Below are 18,405 nucleotides of genomic sequence, written 5' to 3'. Positions count from 1 at the left end.
ATAGTGAAGGAGAGAGCTGAGTGCTTGTCTGGACCACGAGGACAGAGGCTACAGACTTTTCAATTATTGATCTAGTGGTATAGACTTGAACGCTTTACAGAATACAAGTCTTTCCCAATTTTTCTCAATCAAGCTTTTATTGGCGTGAAATTACATTCGTTGACAAGAGCTATTTTCCATTAAACCACAGTGACGAGACAGAGTTATGGTCGTAATTTGAGCTTTTTATTCAATCAGTGTTTCTACCTGAACCTGTACCTGTACCTGTAGCTGTACCTGTACCCCGTCCCTCACGCCCCTCACGGCCCCTCACGGCCCCGCCCGGTCCCTCACGGCCCCTCAAGCCCCTCCCAGTCCCGCCCGGCCTCTCCCGGTCCCTCCCAGCCCCTCACGGTCTCGCCGCCCTCTCCCGGTCCCTCACCGCCCCTCACGGCCCCACCCGATCCCGCCCGATCCCGCCCGGTCCCTCCCGATCCCGCCCCTCTCTCTCCACGCCGGTCCTGCAGCGCCCCCTGGCGGCCCCGCGGGGCGCTGCAGGGGCGGGAGCGCGGCCCGGGGGAAGGCGGAAGCGGAAGCGGAAGCGGCGGGAGGCGGCGGGGCCGGAAGTGGCGGGAGGTGACGTGTGCGGAGCGGAGCCGGTGCGGGATGGAGGGGCTGTACCAGCAAACCAACAAGTGCGTGAGGGCTCGGGGGGTGTGTGAGGGGCTGTACCAGCAGATTAACAAGTGCGTGAGGGACTGAGGGATGTGTGTAAGGGGTTGAGGGTTGCGTGAGGGCTGTACCAGACACCAGCAAGTGCGTGAGGGGCTGAAGGCGGTGTGAGGAGGGCTCAGGGGGTGTGTGAGGGATTGAAGAGGGTGTGTGAGGGGCTGTACCGGCAAACCAGCAAGTGAGTGAGGGATTGAGGGGGATGTGAGGGATTGAGGGGTGTGTGAAGGGCTGTACCAGCAAACCAACAAGTGCATGATATACTGAGGAGGATATGAGGGATTGAGGGATGTGTGAGGGCTATGCCAGCAACCCGACAGTGTGTGAGGGACTGGGGGCTGTGTGAGGGGCTGTACCGGCAAACCAATGGGTGTGTGAAGGACTGAGGGATGTGTGAGGGCTGTACCGGCAAACCAACAAGTGCGTGAGGGACTGGGGGGTGCGTGAGGGATCGAGGGGTGCATGAGGGAATGACGGGTGTGTGAGGGATTGCGGGCTGTGTGACAGGTTGAGAGGGATGTGAGGGATTGAGGGGTGTGTGAAGGCTCAGGGTGTGTGAGAGATTGAGGGGTGTGTGAGGGATTGAGGGGTGTGTGAGGGATTGAGGGGTGTGAGGGATTGAGGGCTGTGTGAGGGACCGAGGGGTGCGGGAGGGATTGAGAGGGGTCTGAGGGATTGAGGAGTGTCTGAGGGATTGAGAGGGGTCTGAGGGATTGAGGAGTGTCTGAGGGATTGAGGAGTGTCTGAGGGGTTGAGGAGTGTCTGAGGGGTTGAGGTGTGTGATGTCCGTCCCCTCGGACCAGCGCTTGTCTGGAGGATCGGGGGCAGACCCGCAAACCGAGTGTGTGAGGGGCCGGGCCGGGTGTGTGGGATCCCGGGGCCGACACCCCGCAGATCTCAGCACCCTTAAAAAGCGTTTCCCCATTAAAAAACCGCATCCCGGAGGGGGCAGAACCGCGTGTGCCACGTCAGCCCCGCGGGCTCGGCCGGCCCGGGGCACCGGGAGCGGGGATCGCCGCTCATCGCTGCCGGTTTATTTAAAGCACGAAAGTACGCTCGTTTGTAAGGAATCTTGCAGCAGGGTTTGAGGGACTGCCGTAGTTTAAAGCACCTCTGAAGGCGTGGGGCTGCTTGAGGATAAACCCCACATTTCACAGATAATGTCTGGAGAGGGAGGAGTGGTGTGGGAATTGCAAAATAAGGCAAAAAATCTCGTGGTTCTGTTGGTAATCCATGTGGAGTAATTCATGGGAAAGGGGCCAAAGGACACAGTTAAGTCAATATTCCAAATTTCCGTGGTAATTTGCATTTTGTGGGGCTCTGTTAAGGGAGGGTGGGTGGTGAGAGACTTGAATCTTGTGTTGAATCCTCATTTCTCTGAATAACGATAGAGAGTGACCCTGCAGGGGAGAGCAGGACATCCTGCTGGAGAGCTGCAAATGCAGGAATGTCACAGCAGCTGTTATGGATATGGGCACTGGTGTTTTCCTCTTCCCATTTCTGTACTGCCTCATTTTGTGATCATGGAGTGCTTCAGGTTGGAAGGGACCTTAAAGCCCATCTAGTTCCAGAAGAATTTAACAACCATTAATATTTTTTTATTATTTTATTTTTCTATGCCACTGCTAGTCCAGCCACAATATCTTTTTCTTACAATTACAAGCTTTTAATTTCAGTTGATGCCTGTGAATTCACAGGTTGTGAGACCATGAAAATCATTCCCACTGTCATCTCCAGACCAAGCTGAACAGCTGTTTCTTGTAGAAAAAGCTGATCTGTGTTTTTCATAACCTTCACCTTGATTTCTGTTTTTAAATAAAGTTACTTTGTAGGTGCATATGAGGTGAGAGCACAGCTTGCTTCCTGCTGAGCACCTGGGTTGGTGGTCAGGGCTGGGCTGTCTGCTCTGACACTGTGTTGCTGATTCCTGTGCTCTTCTAAAAAGTGCATTTCAGTCAAAAAAGCTGAAAAGTGAGGTGCTGAGAAATGATTTTGTCTGTTAGCTGACTTTTCTGTTAATTTTCTCTTTATGTCCTGACAGGCAGGTCCATGAGGTCCAGTCTTACATGGGGCACCTGGAGACTTCAGACAAGGAGTCAGTGCACTGTAAGTGATGAGTGGGGTTGATTGAGTTTGCATCTTTAACCTTGTGTGCTTCTTGTTGAATTTACAATCATTACTGGAACAGATTTAGCTCCTGAGCCACTGTGATCAGCTGCTGAGACACATCACCAGTTCAGAAATCATTGAAATCGTGTTGCTGTTTAACCTCAATAAGATGATATTTTGTATGAGGACAGAGCAGAAAAGACAGGACAAGAATTTGCTTCATCTTCCTGTTATCATCCTTTAACTGACAGAGAGGGCTTGCTGTGGCTGCTTCTTGAATCTCATGGTAGAATGCCAGATTTTAGGTGCTGTTAGATTTTGGAGCTCATGGTCAGGGTGTCTGTGCAGCCTTCAGAATAAACAGATGAAAACCCCCACAGTGATGCCCTCATGGGGGTTTTTGAACACCTGGAGCTCTTGAACACTTTGGTGTGGACAGAGCTGCAGACTGGGAGCATTGTCAGGAAGCTGAGGTGTGACTGAGCCTGCCCTGCTGTGGTGTCATTCCCTCAGCATCCACCAACTGGCAGCTTTCCCCTGAAGATGCTCAGTGCAGTTTTGGGTAAGATGCAGTGATTTTGTGTGCAGGATGCTCCTGACATTCCTGCCCCATCAGAGTCAGAACCTGGGATTCCACCTGCTTTGGGAACTGTGCAGAACCACTGGCTCTGAAATTGCCTCAGTAAATCTGGACTATAACCCTGTGCTCATAAAAATGACTGTAATAATGAGATGCTCTGATATGTGTGGCAGGACTTTTTACCCCAGTGCACAACTGGCACATGTATTTTGGACCTGTGGTTGATCCCTTAATTCCTGCATGAGTCACTAATGATGGGTTTTATCAGCAACTTCTGAGCTGAAAGGACACTGCATTGGCTGCATGCATTTCTGCACATGCTCACTGACTTTTCTTACCTTAAACACATCTGTGAAACATGACTGGGCTCTAGGAAGGGCTGTGGTAATTTTGATATCAAAAAATAGCAATTACTAATAGAGTTAGTAATTATATTTCTTTATTATTATTATTATTATTATTATTATTATTATTATTATTATTATTATTATGTAATATATTGCATTATATTGCATTATATTGCATTATATTGCATTAATTGCATTAATTAATTGCATTATATTATATCATATCATATCATATCAATTTATTTAAAAAAATAGAATTACTAATTCTGGCTGTGGTTTTTGTGGTGGTTGTATTACTCCTTCTGCAATGCCATATTTCCCAAACTGCTGTTCACTGGGGGTGATTTTGAAAGTCCTGAAAATTAGAATAATTTGCCATTTTGCTTCTACTACTTGAGACCATTTCAAGAGATAGGATTATGTAGTTTACATAGTTTACAGTCAGTTCACCAGTTTACAGAGTTAATAAATGAATAAATATATGTATCTATTTCTCTCTCTATAAATTTATTAGTGTGTATTTCAGAATTTATGGAGAACAGGATTATCCATGGTTGAAGAGCAGGAATAGGGGCCAGGAAATCAAACTTGCAGTTTGCCTTTTCCAGCTTTGAGCACAAATCATTCCTTCCTGCTCAGAAAAAATGTGCAGTGGTGGATTTTGGTCTGACCAAAGTTGCTGTAAGTGTTTGTCAGCTCTCCTGTGTTGAATTCAGCTGCAGTAAATGATGGGGGGAGCTGGATGAACACAATGTCACTGATTTGTCTCAGGATGTGGGTCAGTCACTCCCTGGCTGAGTGCATCCAGGGGCAGAGATGAGGTTGGTTGTGCTCTTTGCTTCTCTGGGTGCTGCTCAGAGGGCTTTTCTGGGCACTCCTGGTGTGTGGAGGAGTTGGCCTGTGGTTGATGATGCTTCTCTGTGCTCTTGTGACAGCAAATCCTGCTGAGGGAGCAGGAAGGGGCTGCAGGGGGAATGTGTGGGCTTGAAATCCTAATTCTGATGGGGAAAGAGGCTCAGATGTCTGGAACAAGCAGGGGCTTTCCTGGCTGCCTTCTTAGAGGAGGAGGGAAAGGTGAGAGTGTCAAATTACTGAGCTAAAGAAGTGACATTTCATTGGATTTATAGTTCTCAGTTACCTGATTATTTCCATCCAGTAAAGATTTGAATCTATCAGTTTTTACATATTGCTTTGAATGCTTTGGAGCATTTGCCTAATTCAAGTCAAATCCTGTTTTTATTTCCTTGTAGTGGTAGAAAATGAGATTCAGGCAAGAATAGACAACATATTCAGCAACTTGGAACGTCTGGAAATCCTGTCCAGCAAAGAACCTCCCAACAAGAGGCAGAGTGCCAAACTGTGAGTTCACTGCTTTGCTGTGATTGTGCAGGGTAGTCTTTGTAATTATTTTAATTAAATTTACTGAAGCTGTTTGCTTTTGATTTGTGTGAAATCTTTATACTTTGCATAACTGATCTCTGTGCTCTACAGTAGAAAAATTGAGGCACAGAGAGAGGCAAAATCACTTTTTTACATTTAAGCCCAGGATCATGAGAATCATTAAAGCTGGAAAAGGCCTCAGAGATCATCAGGTCCAGACTGGTGATGCAGCTGGATTCATGGCTCTGTTCTCAGATGATGTTCTCTGTTCTCTTGGATGTTCTCTCTCCCCCTTGCTTTTAATGGCATTTTGGAGGTAGAGAGTCAAATTCCTTCATTTGCTGTCATTTTCTCTGAGCCATTTCCCAAGCTGTTGGTGACTGAAATAAAGAAGTTTCTAAAGTGAGCAATGGTTTGAGCAGGAGGTTGGACCACAGACATCAGGACTTGCTGTTCTTAATTAATTCTGTGACTCAGTTATTAATCAGTCCAGAAATGCCCTTGTAGATAGGGGTGGGTTTCATGTCACCTGTATTAAAGAAAGAAGCCAGTATCTGAAATAGTCATGGATTTCTTTGTAGAATCCTGGAATGCTTTGGGTTGGAAGGGGCCTTAAAGATAATTTCCAACCCCTGCCATGGGCAGGGACACCTTCCACTAGACAGGATAGTCTGGTATCAAACATTAAATTTTATCAATCATTTAATCAGGGCCAGTGGACTTCTGGACGTGATTTGTTTCAGCCCAGTGGAGATGTCTGAGGTGCCTCCTGTATTACCCACTGACTTTGGAGCTCCTTTTAATAAAACCTCAAACTTCAGAACATGATGCTAATTAAAGAAACTGGAATAAAACTTCAAAGTTCAGAACATGATGCTAATTAAGGAAACTGGAAAGCATCATCTTTAATGTGAAGGAGGAGGGTCATAAAATAGAACCTGTACAAATCCTGCCATCCTCCCAAATCTGTGTTAAATGAGAGCTTATAACACCTGAAGAGACAATCCATGGGATAGGATGTCCAAGACAGCTCAGGAGTTCTGTTTCACATTCTGTCATTAGCCTGGAGCCTAAATAATTGATTAAAATGAATAATCACCTGTGAAGTAATCACCTGTATAGCAGAAAAATGAGACAGGGAGGATGTAGGTGTGGAATTTCAGCCTAGCATTGGATCAGTCCTGCATCTTGTAGAGAAGCAGAACCCATCATTCCTTGTTATTCATTGCTGTTAATTTACAATGCTCCTTTGCTGGTACAAAAAGCACCAGAAAAGCAGAGTCTTCAGAAAAGCATATTGCCAGCTGGGGCTGTGTACAGATCACAGAACAGGAGGGGCTGCTGGGAATGTGCCTGGAGCTGTTTGATGTTCCAGCATCACTCTCATTCCATGGGTATGACAATGGGAAGATGCCAGCAGCTCACATCCCAGACAGCAAACAAAGAACTTAATGTTACAGCTCACTCTAAGACTTTTTTGACCAATCACACAAAGCAAAAGCACATTGACAGTAGTTCTATCCAACCACTATAAACACACATACCTTTGGTTCAACAATGCTTGCTTATTTCAAATACAATACCTGCTTGTAAGCCTTAAAACACAATGCACAGAGCTCCATTATTAATCTTAAAACTTCCTAATATCTTGCTAGATAAACTTTTCTGTGAGTTTTATGACACTGCTTTGTTTTGGGATGTATTTGTCAGATTCAGGCATTTTTAATGCCATAAATCCCAGATTTGGTCAGGATTCTGTCACACCTGCAGCTCCATGGTGTGGCAGGCAGTGCAAGCTTAGGGAGTTATTCTAGCCAAGCATTAATACACACACCATTGTTCTATTTGTCCTTACTTTTCTACTTCTTACAGAATTTTCCTGCTGACCTATCTCATGTCTACTGCTTAGCTCTAATCACAGTTCTGCTGTCTCTGAGGCCTGCCTTCTGCAGCTTTCCCAAACCCCTCTGATTTTATAGATTCCCACAAAGCAGAGTGTTCTTGTGCTGCTGCTCCTTTGCAGGCGAGTGGACCAGCTGAAATACGACGTGCAGCACCTGCAGACAGCCCTGAGGAACTTCCAGCACCGCCGGTACCTGCGCGAGCAGCAGGAGAGGCAGCGGGAGGAGCTGCTGGCCCGCACCTTCACCACCAACGTAAATATCCCTGCTGGGGCTCTCTGTGCTCCAGCAGCTCAAATCCAGCAGGGGGAGGCAGCGAGATTGTAAACAGGATTGTTGGGGGCTGCTGGGAGTGTGAGTAAAGGTGGAGAGGAATCAAAATATGTGGGGAGCTCTCATGAGGAAAAGCTGGGCTCTTAAGGTAACAGGAAAAGACTCCAGAAACTGCTGCTCCTCTTTTATCCAGTGCAATCCACCTGCAATTGTAGAAAAGCTGGGCTCTTAACAGGAAAAGGCTCCAGAAACTCTTTTATCCAGTGCAGTTCCACCTGGATTTACACAGCAGTTGTAGAAAAGCTGGGCTCTTAACAGGAAAAGGCTCCAGAAGCTGCTGCTCCTGTTTTATCCAGTGCAATCCACCTGCAGTTGTAAAAGGATCAGTGAGGTAGGTACCAAAGTGTACATTTCACTTGGATTTGTGTCAGATGTCTGCCAGATCCTGAGATCTGTGAACAGCCTCCCTCCAGCAGGGGGAGGCAGGGAGATTGTAAACAGGATTGTTGGGAGCTGCTGGGAGTGTGAGTAAAGGTGGAGAGGAATCAAAATATGTGGGGAGCTCTCGTGAGGAAAAGCTGGGCTCATAAGGTAACAGGAAAAGGCTCCAGAAACTGCAGCTCCTCTTTTATCCAGTGCAATCCACCTGGATTTACATAGCAGTTGTAGAAAAGCTGGGCTCATAAGGTAACAGGAAAAGGCTCCAAAAGCTGCTGCTCCTGTTTTATCCAGTACAGTTCCACCATAGCAGTTGTAGAAAAGCTGGGCTCTTAACAGGAAAAGGCTCCAGAAGCTGCTGCTCCCATTTTATCCAGTGCAATCCACCTGCAGTTGTAGAAAAGCTGGGCTCATAAGGTAACAGGAAAAGGTTCCAGAAGCTGCTGCTCCTCTTTTATCCAGTGCAGTCCACTATAGCAGTTGTAGAAAAGCTGGGCTCATAAGGTAACAGGAAAAGGCTCCAGAAACTCTTTTATCCAGTGCAATCCACCTGGATTTACACAGCAGTTGTAGAAAAGCTGGGCTCTTAACAGGAAAAGGCTCCAGAAGCTGCTGCTCCCGTTTTATCCAGTGAAATCCACCATAGCAGCTGTAGAAAAGCTGGGCTCTTAAGGTAACAGGAAAAGACTCCAGAAACTGCTGCTCCTCTTTTATCCAGTGCAGTCCACTATAGCAGTTGTAGAAAAGCTGGGCTCTTAACAGGAAAAGGCTCCAGAAGCTGCTGCTCCTGTTTTATCCAGTGCAGTCCACCTGCAGTTGTAAAAGGTCAGTGAGGTAGGTACCAAAGTGCACATTTCACTTGGATTTGTGTCAGATGTCTGCCAGATCCTGAGATCCGTGAAAAGCCTCCCTCCAGCAGGGGGAGGCAGGGAGATTGTAAACAGGATTGTTGGGAGCTGCTGGGAGTGTGAGTAAAGGTGGAGAGGAATCAAAATACGTGGGGAGCTCTCGTGAGGAAAAGCTGGGCTCTTAAGGTAACAGGAAAAGGCTCCAGAAACTGCTGCTCCTGTTTTATCCAGTGCAATCCACCTGGATTTATATAGCAGTTGTAGAAAAGCTGGGCTCTTAACAGGAAAAGACTGCAGAAGCTGCTGCTCTTGTTTTATCCAGTGCAGTTCCACCATAGCAGTTGTAGAAAAGCTGGGCTCATAAGGTAACAGGAAAAGGCTCCAGAAGCTGCTGCTCCTGTTTTATCCAGTGCAGTTCCACCTGGATTTACATAGCAGTTGTAAAAGGGTCAGTGAGGTAGGTACCAAAGTGCACATTTCACTTGGATTTGTGTCAGATGTTTCCCAGATCCTGAGGTCTGTGAACAGCCTGGCTTTACACACCCTGCTGGCAGCAGGTGTCAGCAAACCTCAGTGTAGCCAAACACAAATCACACAGCTGGGACAAGGCCCTTGCTTTTTGCCTAGAAATGAGTCAAAAGTTGGTAATAACACCAATGTTGTTCAGCTGTTCTTGTTAGTTCCTCCATTGGCAAGTCCCCCCAGTGCAAGTTTCTGGGGGAGTTTTGCTCTCAATAATGTAGGCTTGCTTTCAGGTTTCACTTTTCTGCAACTGAAAAGTTAATCTTGGGTTTTATTGGTTTTTTAAAATTTTGTTTATTTGTTTTTGTTAAGGTTTTGTTTTGTTTTGATTTGGTTTTTTAATACTATTTTTACAATTTTATTTGATTTCCCTCTTTATTTCCCTTCTTCGTTAAAGGCATCTCACCTAACATTTTGTTATTCATTGTCAGGACAAGAAAGAAAGAATGTGAGCAATCCTAATTAATTGAGATTTGGGCAGTTTGATGCATTTCTCAAAGCCTGCCACAAAGTTAATGTCTGGTATTTTGTTGGCTATTTCAAAACTGTAAACAAGGCTTGAAGGAATGACTGCAATTTGCTGGTTTTAAACATTGTGGTGTTTCCCTGCAAGTAGGGACAAGTTTTCCTACAGGAAAATTTGCTGTTCAGAAACAACAGGCTTACAGATGCAAAATATAGAGCAGACGGGTTATTTTCTCCTTCAGATGTTGAAAAGCATGGTAGATGAAAAAAAATACACAATTACTTTGTATTTCTTTTAAGCTTGCTACAAAAATATGGCTTTTAAATGATCCTTTAATAGGCAAATGATGATTTATTTATCAGTTATCAGCCTCTCTTGGTTACATTTTTCCACAGTTCCTATTCATATACTACCCTGTTCTATCAGAGGTGTCAGCTGAGCTTGTGGGTAAATCACTGGAAAATCCAGAACAGCTTTTGGAACACAGATGTAGAAGTTTGCTTAATTCAAGAGTTAAAATTGGTATTTATTTTTAAAGCCTTTCCTTGTACCTGGAGAAAATCCCAAGCAGCCAAACAGAGCTCTGGTGCCATCCCCTTTCCTTGTGGGGGTCACAAATCTACTTCTGTATTTTTATTGCTGCCTGATAGTGGATAAAAAAACCTTGTACAGAAATGAAATCTGCTGGTTTGAAGGTTGTTAAATATCTGCAATAAGAGCCATTCCATGAAAATCCAAGTGCTTCTGCTTAGACAGTTCACATGAGTGTGAATTCTGCCTTTGGTTCCTGTTCTGAGCCCCTGGAGCAGGTGATCCCTGTTCCCAGCTTGTCCCTTCCAGTCCCAGTTCCTGCTCTAAGCCCTGTGGGGGTGTGAGGCATTTCCTTGCCCCTCAGGATGGAGTGGTGTCAGAAACAGAGACCTGGAGGCCTTTGGCAGACAGGGGTGATCCCATCCCTGCCCTCCTGTGCAGATTAGAGTTTTACCCTGTTATTAACATTTCAAGATTCCCAGTTCCTAGTTGAGTGAATGCATCTTTACTGGAAAAAAACATGAAAAATACTAATTTTTAATATTTTTTTAAAATGGGGCCCTGGGTGATGAGTGAGCCAGAGCTCAGGGAACCAGACCCATGTCTGTTTGCCCTCACTGCCAGAAATTTCTTTAGAATGTCATCTCCAAACTTTTTTTTTTTCATTTTTTGTTGCTCAGAAATGTGGTGTGAAATCTTCCACAAATCTTTCACTTGCAGTGATCAATGAGTAAGCACCTTCTTGGTGTTTAACACCTTCTGTTAGCTTTGATGTTCTCTCCTGCAGTACCCTTTCCTACTGAGATTACAGAAATTCTCTGCTTTTGCTCTTTTCATCCTTGACACCTCATTACAGTTGAGCAGCTGCTCAGCTTTGCCTTTTGCCTTCCTCTTCTCTAAATGACTCTTTTCACTCAAACATCAATGTTGGATTTAAAATCATTATAAAAAAAAAATAGATCTAAGCACAATCCTGGCTTAGTCCTGGCTCAGTCCTGTTGGGTTCTGGCTGTCTGCTGGTGCATTTTGTGTTTTTCTGAGTGAGCAGGTAACTGAGTCCCTGCTTTCCCCACAGGACTCTGACACCACCATCCCGATCGACGAAACCTTGCAGTTTAATGAATCCCTGCAGAGTGCCCACCGAGGCATGGATGAGCTTATTGGCAGTGGCACCAACATCCTGGCGGGGCTGAGGGACCAGAGAGTCACATTAAAGGTGGGGGCAGCATTTTTTACCACAAAGACCCCACATTTTTCTGTCTTCGTGCTGATCAGGCTAAGTAAAATCAATATATGTATTGTTTCAGTACATTGCTCCGAGCTGAGGATGCTGGAAAGGCCCAAATTTCGTTTAAACAACTTGAAATCTTTACATTTTACCATCCTGTTAGGAAAACCTTTAAGATCTCTTGGGGCTGGCTGGCCTTCACCTGCAGGGCAGCATCTGGAGTGCTGAATGTTTATTTTTCTTTGGTTGATTGTTGTTTGTTCCTTCAGGTTCAGGAGGGGCAGTAAGTGGCTGGCAGGGAGATGTTGGTTCAGATTAGCATCACTCAGAGCAGCCACAAAGCTGCTGTAGAGCACCTGTGATCAAGATTAATAATAAAGATAATGCACCTCAGCAATCCCTCCTTCCCTGCTGAAAACAGCTGCATTTCTGCAAGTCTCTTCAGAGCAAATATTTGCCTTTTATTTTACAGACTGTTCAAAGTGATGAGTTCAATTCTGAGTGAAAAGCTCAAGGATACAAAAAACTTTTTAATAAGAAAAAAGTGTGGGGAGAAACTGGACTTGTGAAAAATGTAGGGAAATGCCTGTTGTACTCATCTTCAGATGGGGCTAACTGCTCTTCTCAGTTTTGTGCTCTGTTTTGGGATGCATTTGCCAGATTTAGGTATTTTTAATGCCATAAATCCCAGGTTTGGTCAGGTCTGTGCCACCTGCAGCTCCATGGTGTGGCAGGCAGTGCAAGCCTGGTCTGCACTCGGGGAGCTGAGCTGGGTTCCAGGCTCTCTGCTGTTCCCTGAGCCCTGCACAGACCAGCACAGCTCCAACCAGGGCTGCAGCTCCTCCTCTGCTCCCTGCTCTGGTGACCAGGCCCTGACCCCACAGATGTTACACAGAGACATTAAAGCAGAGTTTGAAGCTGAATTCTTTCCAAGATGAGTTTTAGCTTCTGGTTCAGGTCACTTGTTCACTGACCTGGTGAGTATAGATTTGTTTTAAGACAAAGTTCATTACTAGAAAAACCTTGAAGAAAACTCAGTGAGTGGTTCAGTGTTAATTCCTCTGCAATGAACACTGAACCACTCACTGATGTTTTCTTCAAGGTTTTTTTGGTGTTGCTGAGCAGTCTGGCCACAGGAGTGGTGGGGAGAGGGAGAGGTTCTGCTGCCAGCTCATGAGGAAAAGGCTGGAAGGACTCATTATTAGTGCCTGGAGAAGATTTGGGTTGTGAATGCTTTTTGGAAAGGGCACCTTCCTTGAAGTCCCTGCATCCCTGAGAGGATTGTAGACATTTGGCCACTGTGTGCAGCACTGGGTTGCTTTGGTGGCTGATCACATTGGCCTGGAAGCATCCATCATGAGTGTCCCTGTGCTGCACACAGGGAATTGGAGTTGATTCTCCAGGCTGGGAAATCACTGATCCAAGGTGATCTCTCATGAGGGACTGGATGAAGCCCATGGATTCTGGAGGGTGCATCCCACCACAGGAGAGCCACAGAGGAGCCCTGGCAGGACCTGGAAATGCTGTTTCTTGTGGCAGCACCAGTCCTGTGTGGCTGCTTCTGCTGGCTGGCAGTGAGTGCCTGGTCCCTGCTGGCTCTCCCTGGGCCTCCTGGCTCTCCTCCAGCCTTTGCTCTGGGCAGGGAGTTGCTGTGTGTCTGTCCATGGCTGCTGGCACACACAGGCTGTGCTTTCAGGGCCATCACATTCCTGTTCAGGAGGATGTTGCTTCTCCCTTGCAGGTGAGGAAATGTCTGTTCATGTTCCTTTTCCCCTTAACTCAGCTTTTCTTGCACTGACACAGACTTTGTTGCCTGAGAAGATCTGGCAGAAGCAGCTGGTGTAGAGACAGCTTGCAAAGAGAAATGGGTTAATGTGGAATCATGGAACATCCCATGGTGGAAGGGCCTCCCAAGGATCATCCAGTCCAACTCCTGGCCCTGCAGACACCCCAGCATCCCTGGGAGTGTTGTCCAAATGCTCCTGGAGCATTGCCTGGGGAGCCTGGGCAGTGCCCAGCAGCCACTGCAGGAAGATGATTTTCCTGATATCCAGCCCAGCCCTCTCCATGCCCAGCTCCAGCCATTCCCTGGCTCCTGTCCCTGTCCCAGAGCAGAGATGGGAGCTGCAGCCCCACTGAGCTCTGCCCTCACTCTGCTCCAGCTGAACAAGTGACCTCAGCTGCTCCTCCTGTGGCCCCTCCAGACCCTTCCCCACCCTCAGCTCCCTCCTTTGCACTTATTCCCTGTAACTTTGTGTGTATTGGGTATAAACAGACAGGTATGGAATGAATATTCCTAGATTGTCCCTCTAACTGATCCAGTTGTACAATTCCACTGTTCCATGACTGCAAGAATTGAAGATTTTTTCCTTTCTGTTGTTTGCTTTCATTTTAAAGCTTCATATTTGGTTTCTGTTCTCCCAGCAAGGTTTGGTTTTGTTCTGAAGCACTGTGAAAGGATTCTGCAGAGACAGGGAGGTGCTGAGCCTCAGGGCAGTGTGCAGGGGGTCAATAGGAGCTGTGGGAACTGGAGAAAATGGGACTGGCAGAGACACAGCCCAGCTTCAGGGAAGGGCCTGAACTGCCTGGGTATTTACAGACCTGAATGAGACGGGGCTGCTGTAGGATGCACCTGGAGCTGGTTTATTTTCCAGCATCAGTCTCATTCCATGGGTATGACAATGGGAAGATGCCAGCAGCTCACACTCCAGGCAGCAGACCAAGAACTTAATGTTACAACTCACTTTATAAACTTCTTGAGCAATCATACAAAGCAAAAGCACATTGACAGTAGTTCTATCCAATCACCATAAGCACACGTGCCTTTAGTTAAAGCAATGCCTGCTTATTTTGAATACAATACCCACTTGTAAGCCTTAAAACACAATGCACAGAGCTCCATTATGAAGCTTTAACCTTCCTAATATCTTGCTAGATAAACTTTCTGTAGCTTAGAGAGCTATTCAGACAAGCATTAATACACAGACCATTATTCTATTTACCCTTGCTTTTCTACAGTTCAAATACTTTTTCTGCTGACCAATCTCATGGCTGCTGCTTTAGCTCTACTCACAATTCTGCTGTATCTGAGGCCTGCCTTTTGCAGCTTTCCCAAAACCCTCTGATTTTGTAGATTCCCACAACAACCACATGAGCCCAATCCCAGCTCCACCTGTTGCATTCCACAGCAGCAGATAACCATTGCTTACATTTTATTCCTGAGGCCTCTCAGCTTCTCAGGAGAAAAAAATCCTACGGAAAGGATTTTTCATAAAACATGTCTGTGACACCCATCACTCACCCCCCATGATGGAACACTCTTGCACTGTGGAATAAGAAGTCTCAGAGCACGAGGGTGATTGTGTGTTTGCTGTTTGGTTGTCCTCAGGGCACCCACAAGAAGATCCTGGACGTTGCCAACATGCTGGGGCTGTCCAACACGGTGATGCGGCTGATCGAGAAGCGCGCCTTCCAGGACAAGTTCCTCATGCTGGGGGGCATGGCTGTCACCTGCCTCATCATGTTCCTTGTTGTGCAGTACCTGACATGAGCTGCTGGCCTCCTGCAAGAGGACTGCCTCCAGAACTGAATTTCCTCTGGGTGCTGCTTTGGATGAGCCCTTCCCGTGGACTTGAGAGTTTACAAATCTCGCTGGGACAGCGTCACGTGGAAGGCACGTTGGGAAATGGATGTGTCAGGAAATGGGACCCTGTGCTTGAGAATGGCCCTGTGAAAACAGCCCCTGGCCTTTACTGCTCTCCCCTCAAGCCTGCAGGTTAATAGGAAGCAGAAGTGAACATTGTGCCCAGCTCTAGCAAGGCAGGAGTGTCCCTTTGGGCACACAGGGATGGGAGGATGCAGAGGCACGGCCTAGGATGCTGCAGGTCTTTCCTGTGCTGACCAGCACTGACCTGACCCTCTGCATTTTGCATTGCAAGAGTGGCACAGAGAATTTCACAGTGTTCATGGGCCTGAGTTCAGCCTGTGGGACTGAGTGTGCAGAAAGGGCTGGGAAGTGAAGGGCTCCCATCTGCCTGGAGGAGGAGGAGGATGTGTGGGGAAGAGTCTTAGAACACGGTTAGGACCTCAGTTAACTTCACACACAGTATTACAGCACACATCTCTCTGATTTAGGCTGAAATGCTGCTCTGCTCCTCTGAGGGATGTTCTGGTGCCTCTCTCTGCCCTGCTGCTTCCTAGGGGGTGCTGAGTGCCCCTCCTGCTCCCTCCTGCTTCCACTGGAATGCACATCAGGCCTGTGGCATTTCCCTGGGCCTCCTCCAAATCCAGCCTCCAGAAGGACATTGCTGATGCTGCAGCACAGAGCTTTGGGGAGCTGTGTTCATTCCTGAGGTGCTGGTTGGGGTTGGGGCTCTGGAGCTGGAACTTGTGAGTGGATGGAGCAGATGAGTCCCCTGGTACTCCCTGGAGGTGTGGGATTGGTCACAGAGCTGGAGCAGGTTCTTCACACCAGAGGAATGGTGGGATCAGCACAGCAGGCCCTGGCACTGAACATCAGCTTGGTCAGGAGAGTTTCCTCAGGTCTGTGCCTTGGCATGGAGATGTCCCCACCCTTGGCAAGGACATTCCTGTGCTACCTTTGCACCTGTGGAGTTCCTGTGAAGGACACTCAGCTGTGTCACCTCCTGGGGGTGGTGCTGGCTCACATTGGTCCCCTTGGGAGCATTCCCTGTCCCAGTGAAACATTGGAGCTGTGGGATCCTTGTTTGAGCCTGGCACTGCTTCCCCTGCAGCCTGGGGGTGTCTGATGCCCAGGAGGGGCCATCCTGGCATTTTGGGCATCACCCATTTCAATCACCTGCAGATCCATTCCCATCCCCACGTGTGGCAAGTCTGGAGCATTCCCTGGTGTCTGACACTGGCACAGAGGGGTCATATCCAGGCCTCGTGCTGGCAATTCCTCCCCTGTTTCCTGTCTGGGATGGTTGTGGTTCTCTGGATTAGTAACTAATCACAAGTTCTACATTCTGCTGACTGCCCTGAGCTTTGCTTTCATTATGTGGCCTGTGGCACACTGGGAGAAAGGGTTTTAATAACTGAAAAAATGGTAGAAGGAATTTTAGGGAATATGGAACAGGGCCATGCTGGTGACCAGAGCTGGAGTGACCAGTGGCCCCTGTTCATGGGCTTCTCCATGTGTTTGATACTTTTCTGCTGTTTCTCCAAGTGTTTCCTGCTCTTGGAGTTCCCCATTTGTCCAGGTTTTCCAAGGAAATACTGCAGCAAAGCAAGCATGGAGCTGGTTTTCATTTGGGCCCAAGGAAGTAAGGAATTAAAAGGAAAAGAGGGAATCTGCAGTGATGGAGCATCTGCCTGGTTGTGTAACAGAAATCATAAATCCAAATTTGTCTGAAATTTATTTTGGATATGAAATCTGATGGATTCAGCCCTTGAGAGGGCAGCTGAGCACTTGCAGGGGGTCCCTGGCAAATCTCAGTTCTGATGAACTGATGCAGTTCCACTGGATTTGACAGTGGTGGGGTTTAAGGCTGTCACTGTTTGAGCTTTCTGGAGCTGTGACCTGGTGTAGCAGGGTTTGTCTTACACCAAGGTGGGACTCTGGCCAATCTCCTTCCTTTTGGGCTGTGGTAGGAGCCATAAGATACTTGGAACTGGATTTTTCTTCTGTTTCTGAGCCTAGCTTGCCATTTTCATCAATATTTTCCTGTTGATTTATTTTGCCTTCTGGACTCTCCTTGTCCCTGCACAGGCTGATTTCCCCTTGGTGAGCCAAGTGTCCTTGCTACCCATGACATCCAAAGGTGACACTTGGGGCTTGAAGGAGCCACCTGGAGAGCTGGATTTGGGGACATGGGACATCAGAAACATTTGAGGTGCATGTAAATCCTAAAAGATTTCCAGGGGCATCTCAGGTGATTGTGTGAAACCCAAAAACCTCCATGGCAATGGGACATGGGTGGTTCCTTCAAGCCCCACATCTCCCCTTTGGCTGCAGTGGGAATGAGCTGGAGCCTGCTGGGATTGTGGTCCCTGCCAAAGGAAATGAGCTGGAGCTGGAGCCCTGGAGCTTTGCTGCTGCAGCTTGGTGGTGTTTCCTTCCTCAGCCAACACCTCACTCACTTCTGCTTCCAAACTGTGGCACAAGTTCCAGCTCTGGGGTGAGCTGGTCTCAGGAGGGGACTCTGTGGGAATTCACTTGCCTCTGGAATAAAACTTTTTATTTTACCAGTATTTTATACATAAAGGAATGAGGGTGGGATGTGATTCATGTGATGTTCTGTGAATAAAGATTTTTTTCAACCAAAAGAAATTTTTATTTTTTACCTTAGCCAACATGTTGGGGCCACAATAAACAAGCAGAACCAGCTCCTGGTTCACTGTGGGTAGGAGAGGGGGGCATGGGGCTGCTGTGGGGGGCTCCCCTTTGGGTCACAGTAGGAAATGGCCCCACTGCACTGGGGATGGAAGGAGCAGGAGCCTGTGCTGGGTGTGAAAAACACCAATCACTTGGTTTTAAAATTTTAGAGTTTAATAGTAATAAAATGGTTATAAAAATGGTAATACAATTAGAGTAATAACAATTTGGACAATTTGAATTAGGACAATGTGAGACAATAGGAAGAGTTATGGACAGTTCAGGTACCTTTCTCTGGGCATCACAAGCCCGAAAAAGGACCCACGTTAACAAAGGATTAACCCTTAAAAACAATAACCTGTTGTATATTCATACACCTCATACACGATGCATAAATTCCATTCAAATACAGGATTCTGTCTCAGTGTCAACTTCTTCCTCTGAATCCTAACAAGAAGTTCATTTCTCCTGATAATGGAGCAATAAATTCTCTTTCTCTGAAAGATTCAGGTGCCCTGTGGCTGCTCTCTCACAGTGAGTCCTTTCTTTAAAAAAAGTATCCTACATAGCACAGTTTCTATTTTAACATTTTTTTAATAACCTAAAATTATATTTAACACAGTACTTAAGAGAATTAATACAGCATCACTTTCTAACACAACACATACAATATTCATTTGAATATTTGCCAAAAGCCAATCATAAAATACAGGCATTTTTCACACTGGGCCTCACTG

At 46.7% G+C, this 18,405-nt stretch overlaps 1 protein-coding gene across 4 annotated transcripts; it reads left to right on the top strand.

The window, feature by feature from the left end:
* The first annotated feature begins 575 nt into the window (after positions 1-575).
* GOSR2 (golgi SNAP receptor complex member 2) lies at positions 576-18,073 on the top strand. 4 transcript variants are annotated; one of them, XM_054649499.2, is made up of 6 exons: positions 576-674; positions 2,750-2,814; positions 4,995-5,103; positions 7,148-7,280; positions 11,179-11,319; positions 14,720-18,072. In XM_054649499.2, the coding sequence occupies exons 1-6, from the start codon at positions 646-648 to the stop codon at positions 14,879-14,881; spliced, it is 639 nt and encodes a 212-aa protein (XP_054505474.1). In that variant the 5' UTR covers positions 576-645; the 3' UTR covers positions 14,882-18,072. The 4 variants fall into 4 exon arrangements, with proteins under 4 accessions (XP_054505474.1, XP_054505477.1, XP_054505475.1 ...); XM_054649500.2 differs by lacking the exon at positions 576-674 and adding an exon at positions 943-959; XM_054649501.2 differs by lacking the exon at positions 576-674 and adding an exon at positions 1,123-1,128.
* Positions 18,074-18,405: the final 332 nt, after the last annotated feature.

Source organism: Agelaius phoeniceus, chromosome 26 (assembly GCF_051311805.1).
Source record: "Agelaius phoeniceus isolate bAgePho1 chromosome 26, bAgePho1.hap1, whole genome shotgun sequence".
NCBI lineage: Eukaryota > Metazoa > Chordata > Aves > Passeriformes > Icteridae > Agelaius > Agelaius phoeniceus.
The sequence above is the reverse complement of the archived record's forward strand: the minus strand, read 5'-3'. Positions and strand labels throughout refer to the sequence as shown.

Coding starts and splice junctions, on each gene's coding strand:
- GOSR2 (XM_054649499.2), top strand. CDS start 646: ATGGAGGGGCTGTACCAGCAAACCAACAA. Junction 2,815..4,994: donor AGACAAGGAGTCAGTGCACT/GTAAGTGATGAG, acceptor ATTTCCTTGTAG/TGGTAGAAAATGAGATTCAG. Junction 5,104..7,147: donor AAGAGGCAGAGTGCCAAACT/GTGAGTTCACTG, acceptor GCTCCTTTGCAG/GCGAGTGGACCAGCTGAAAT.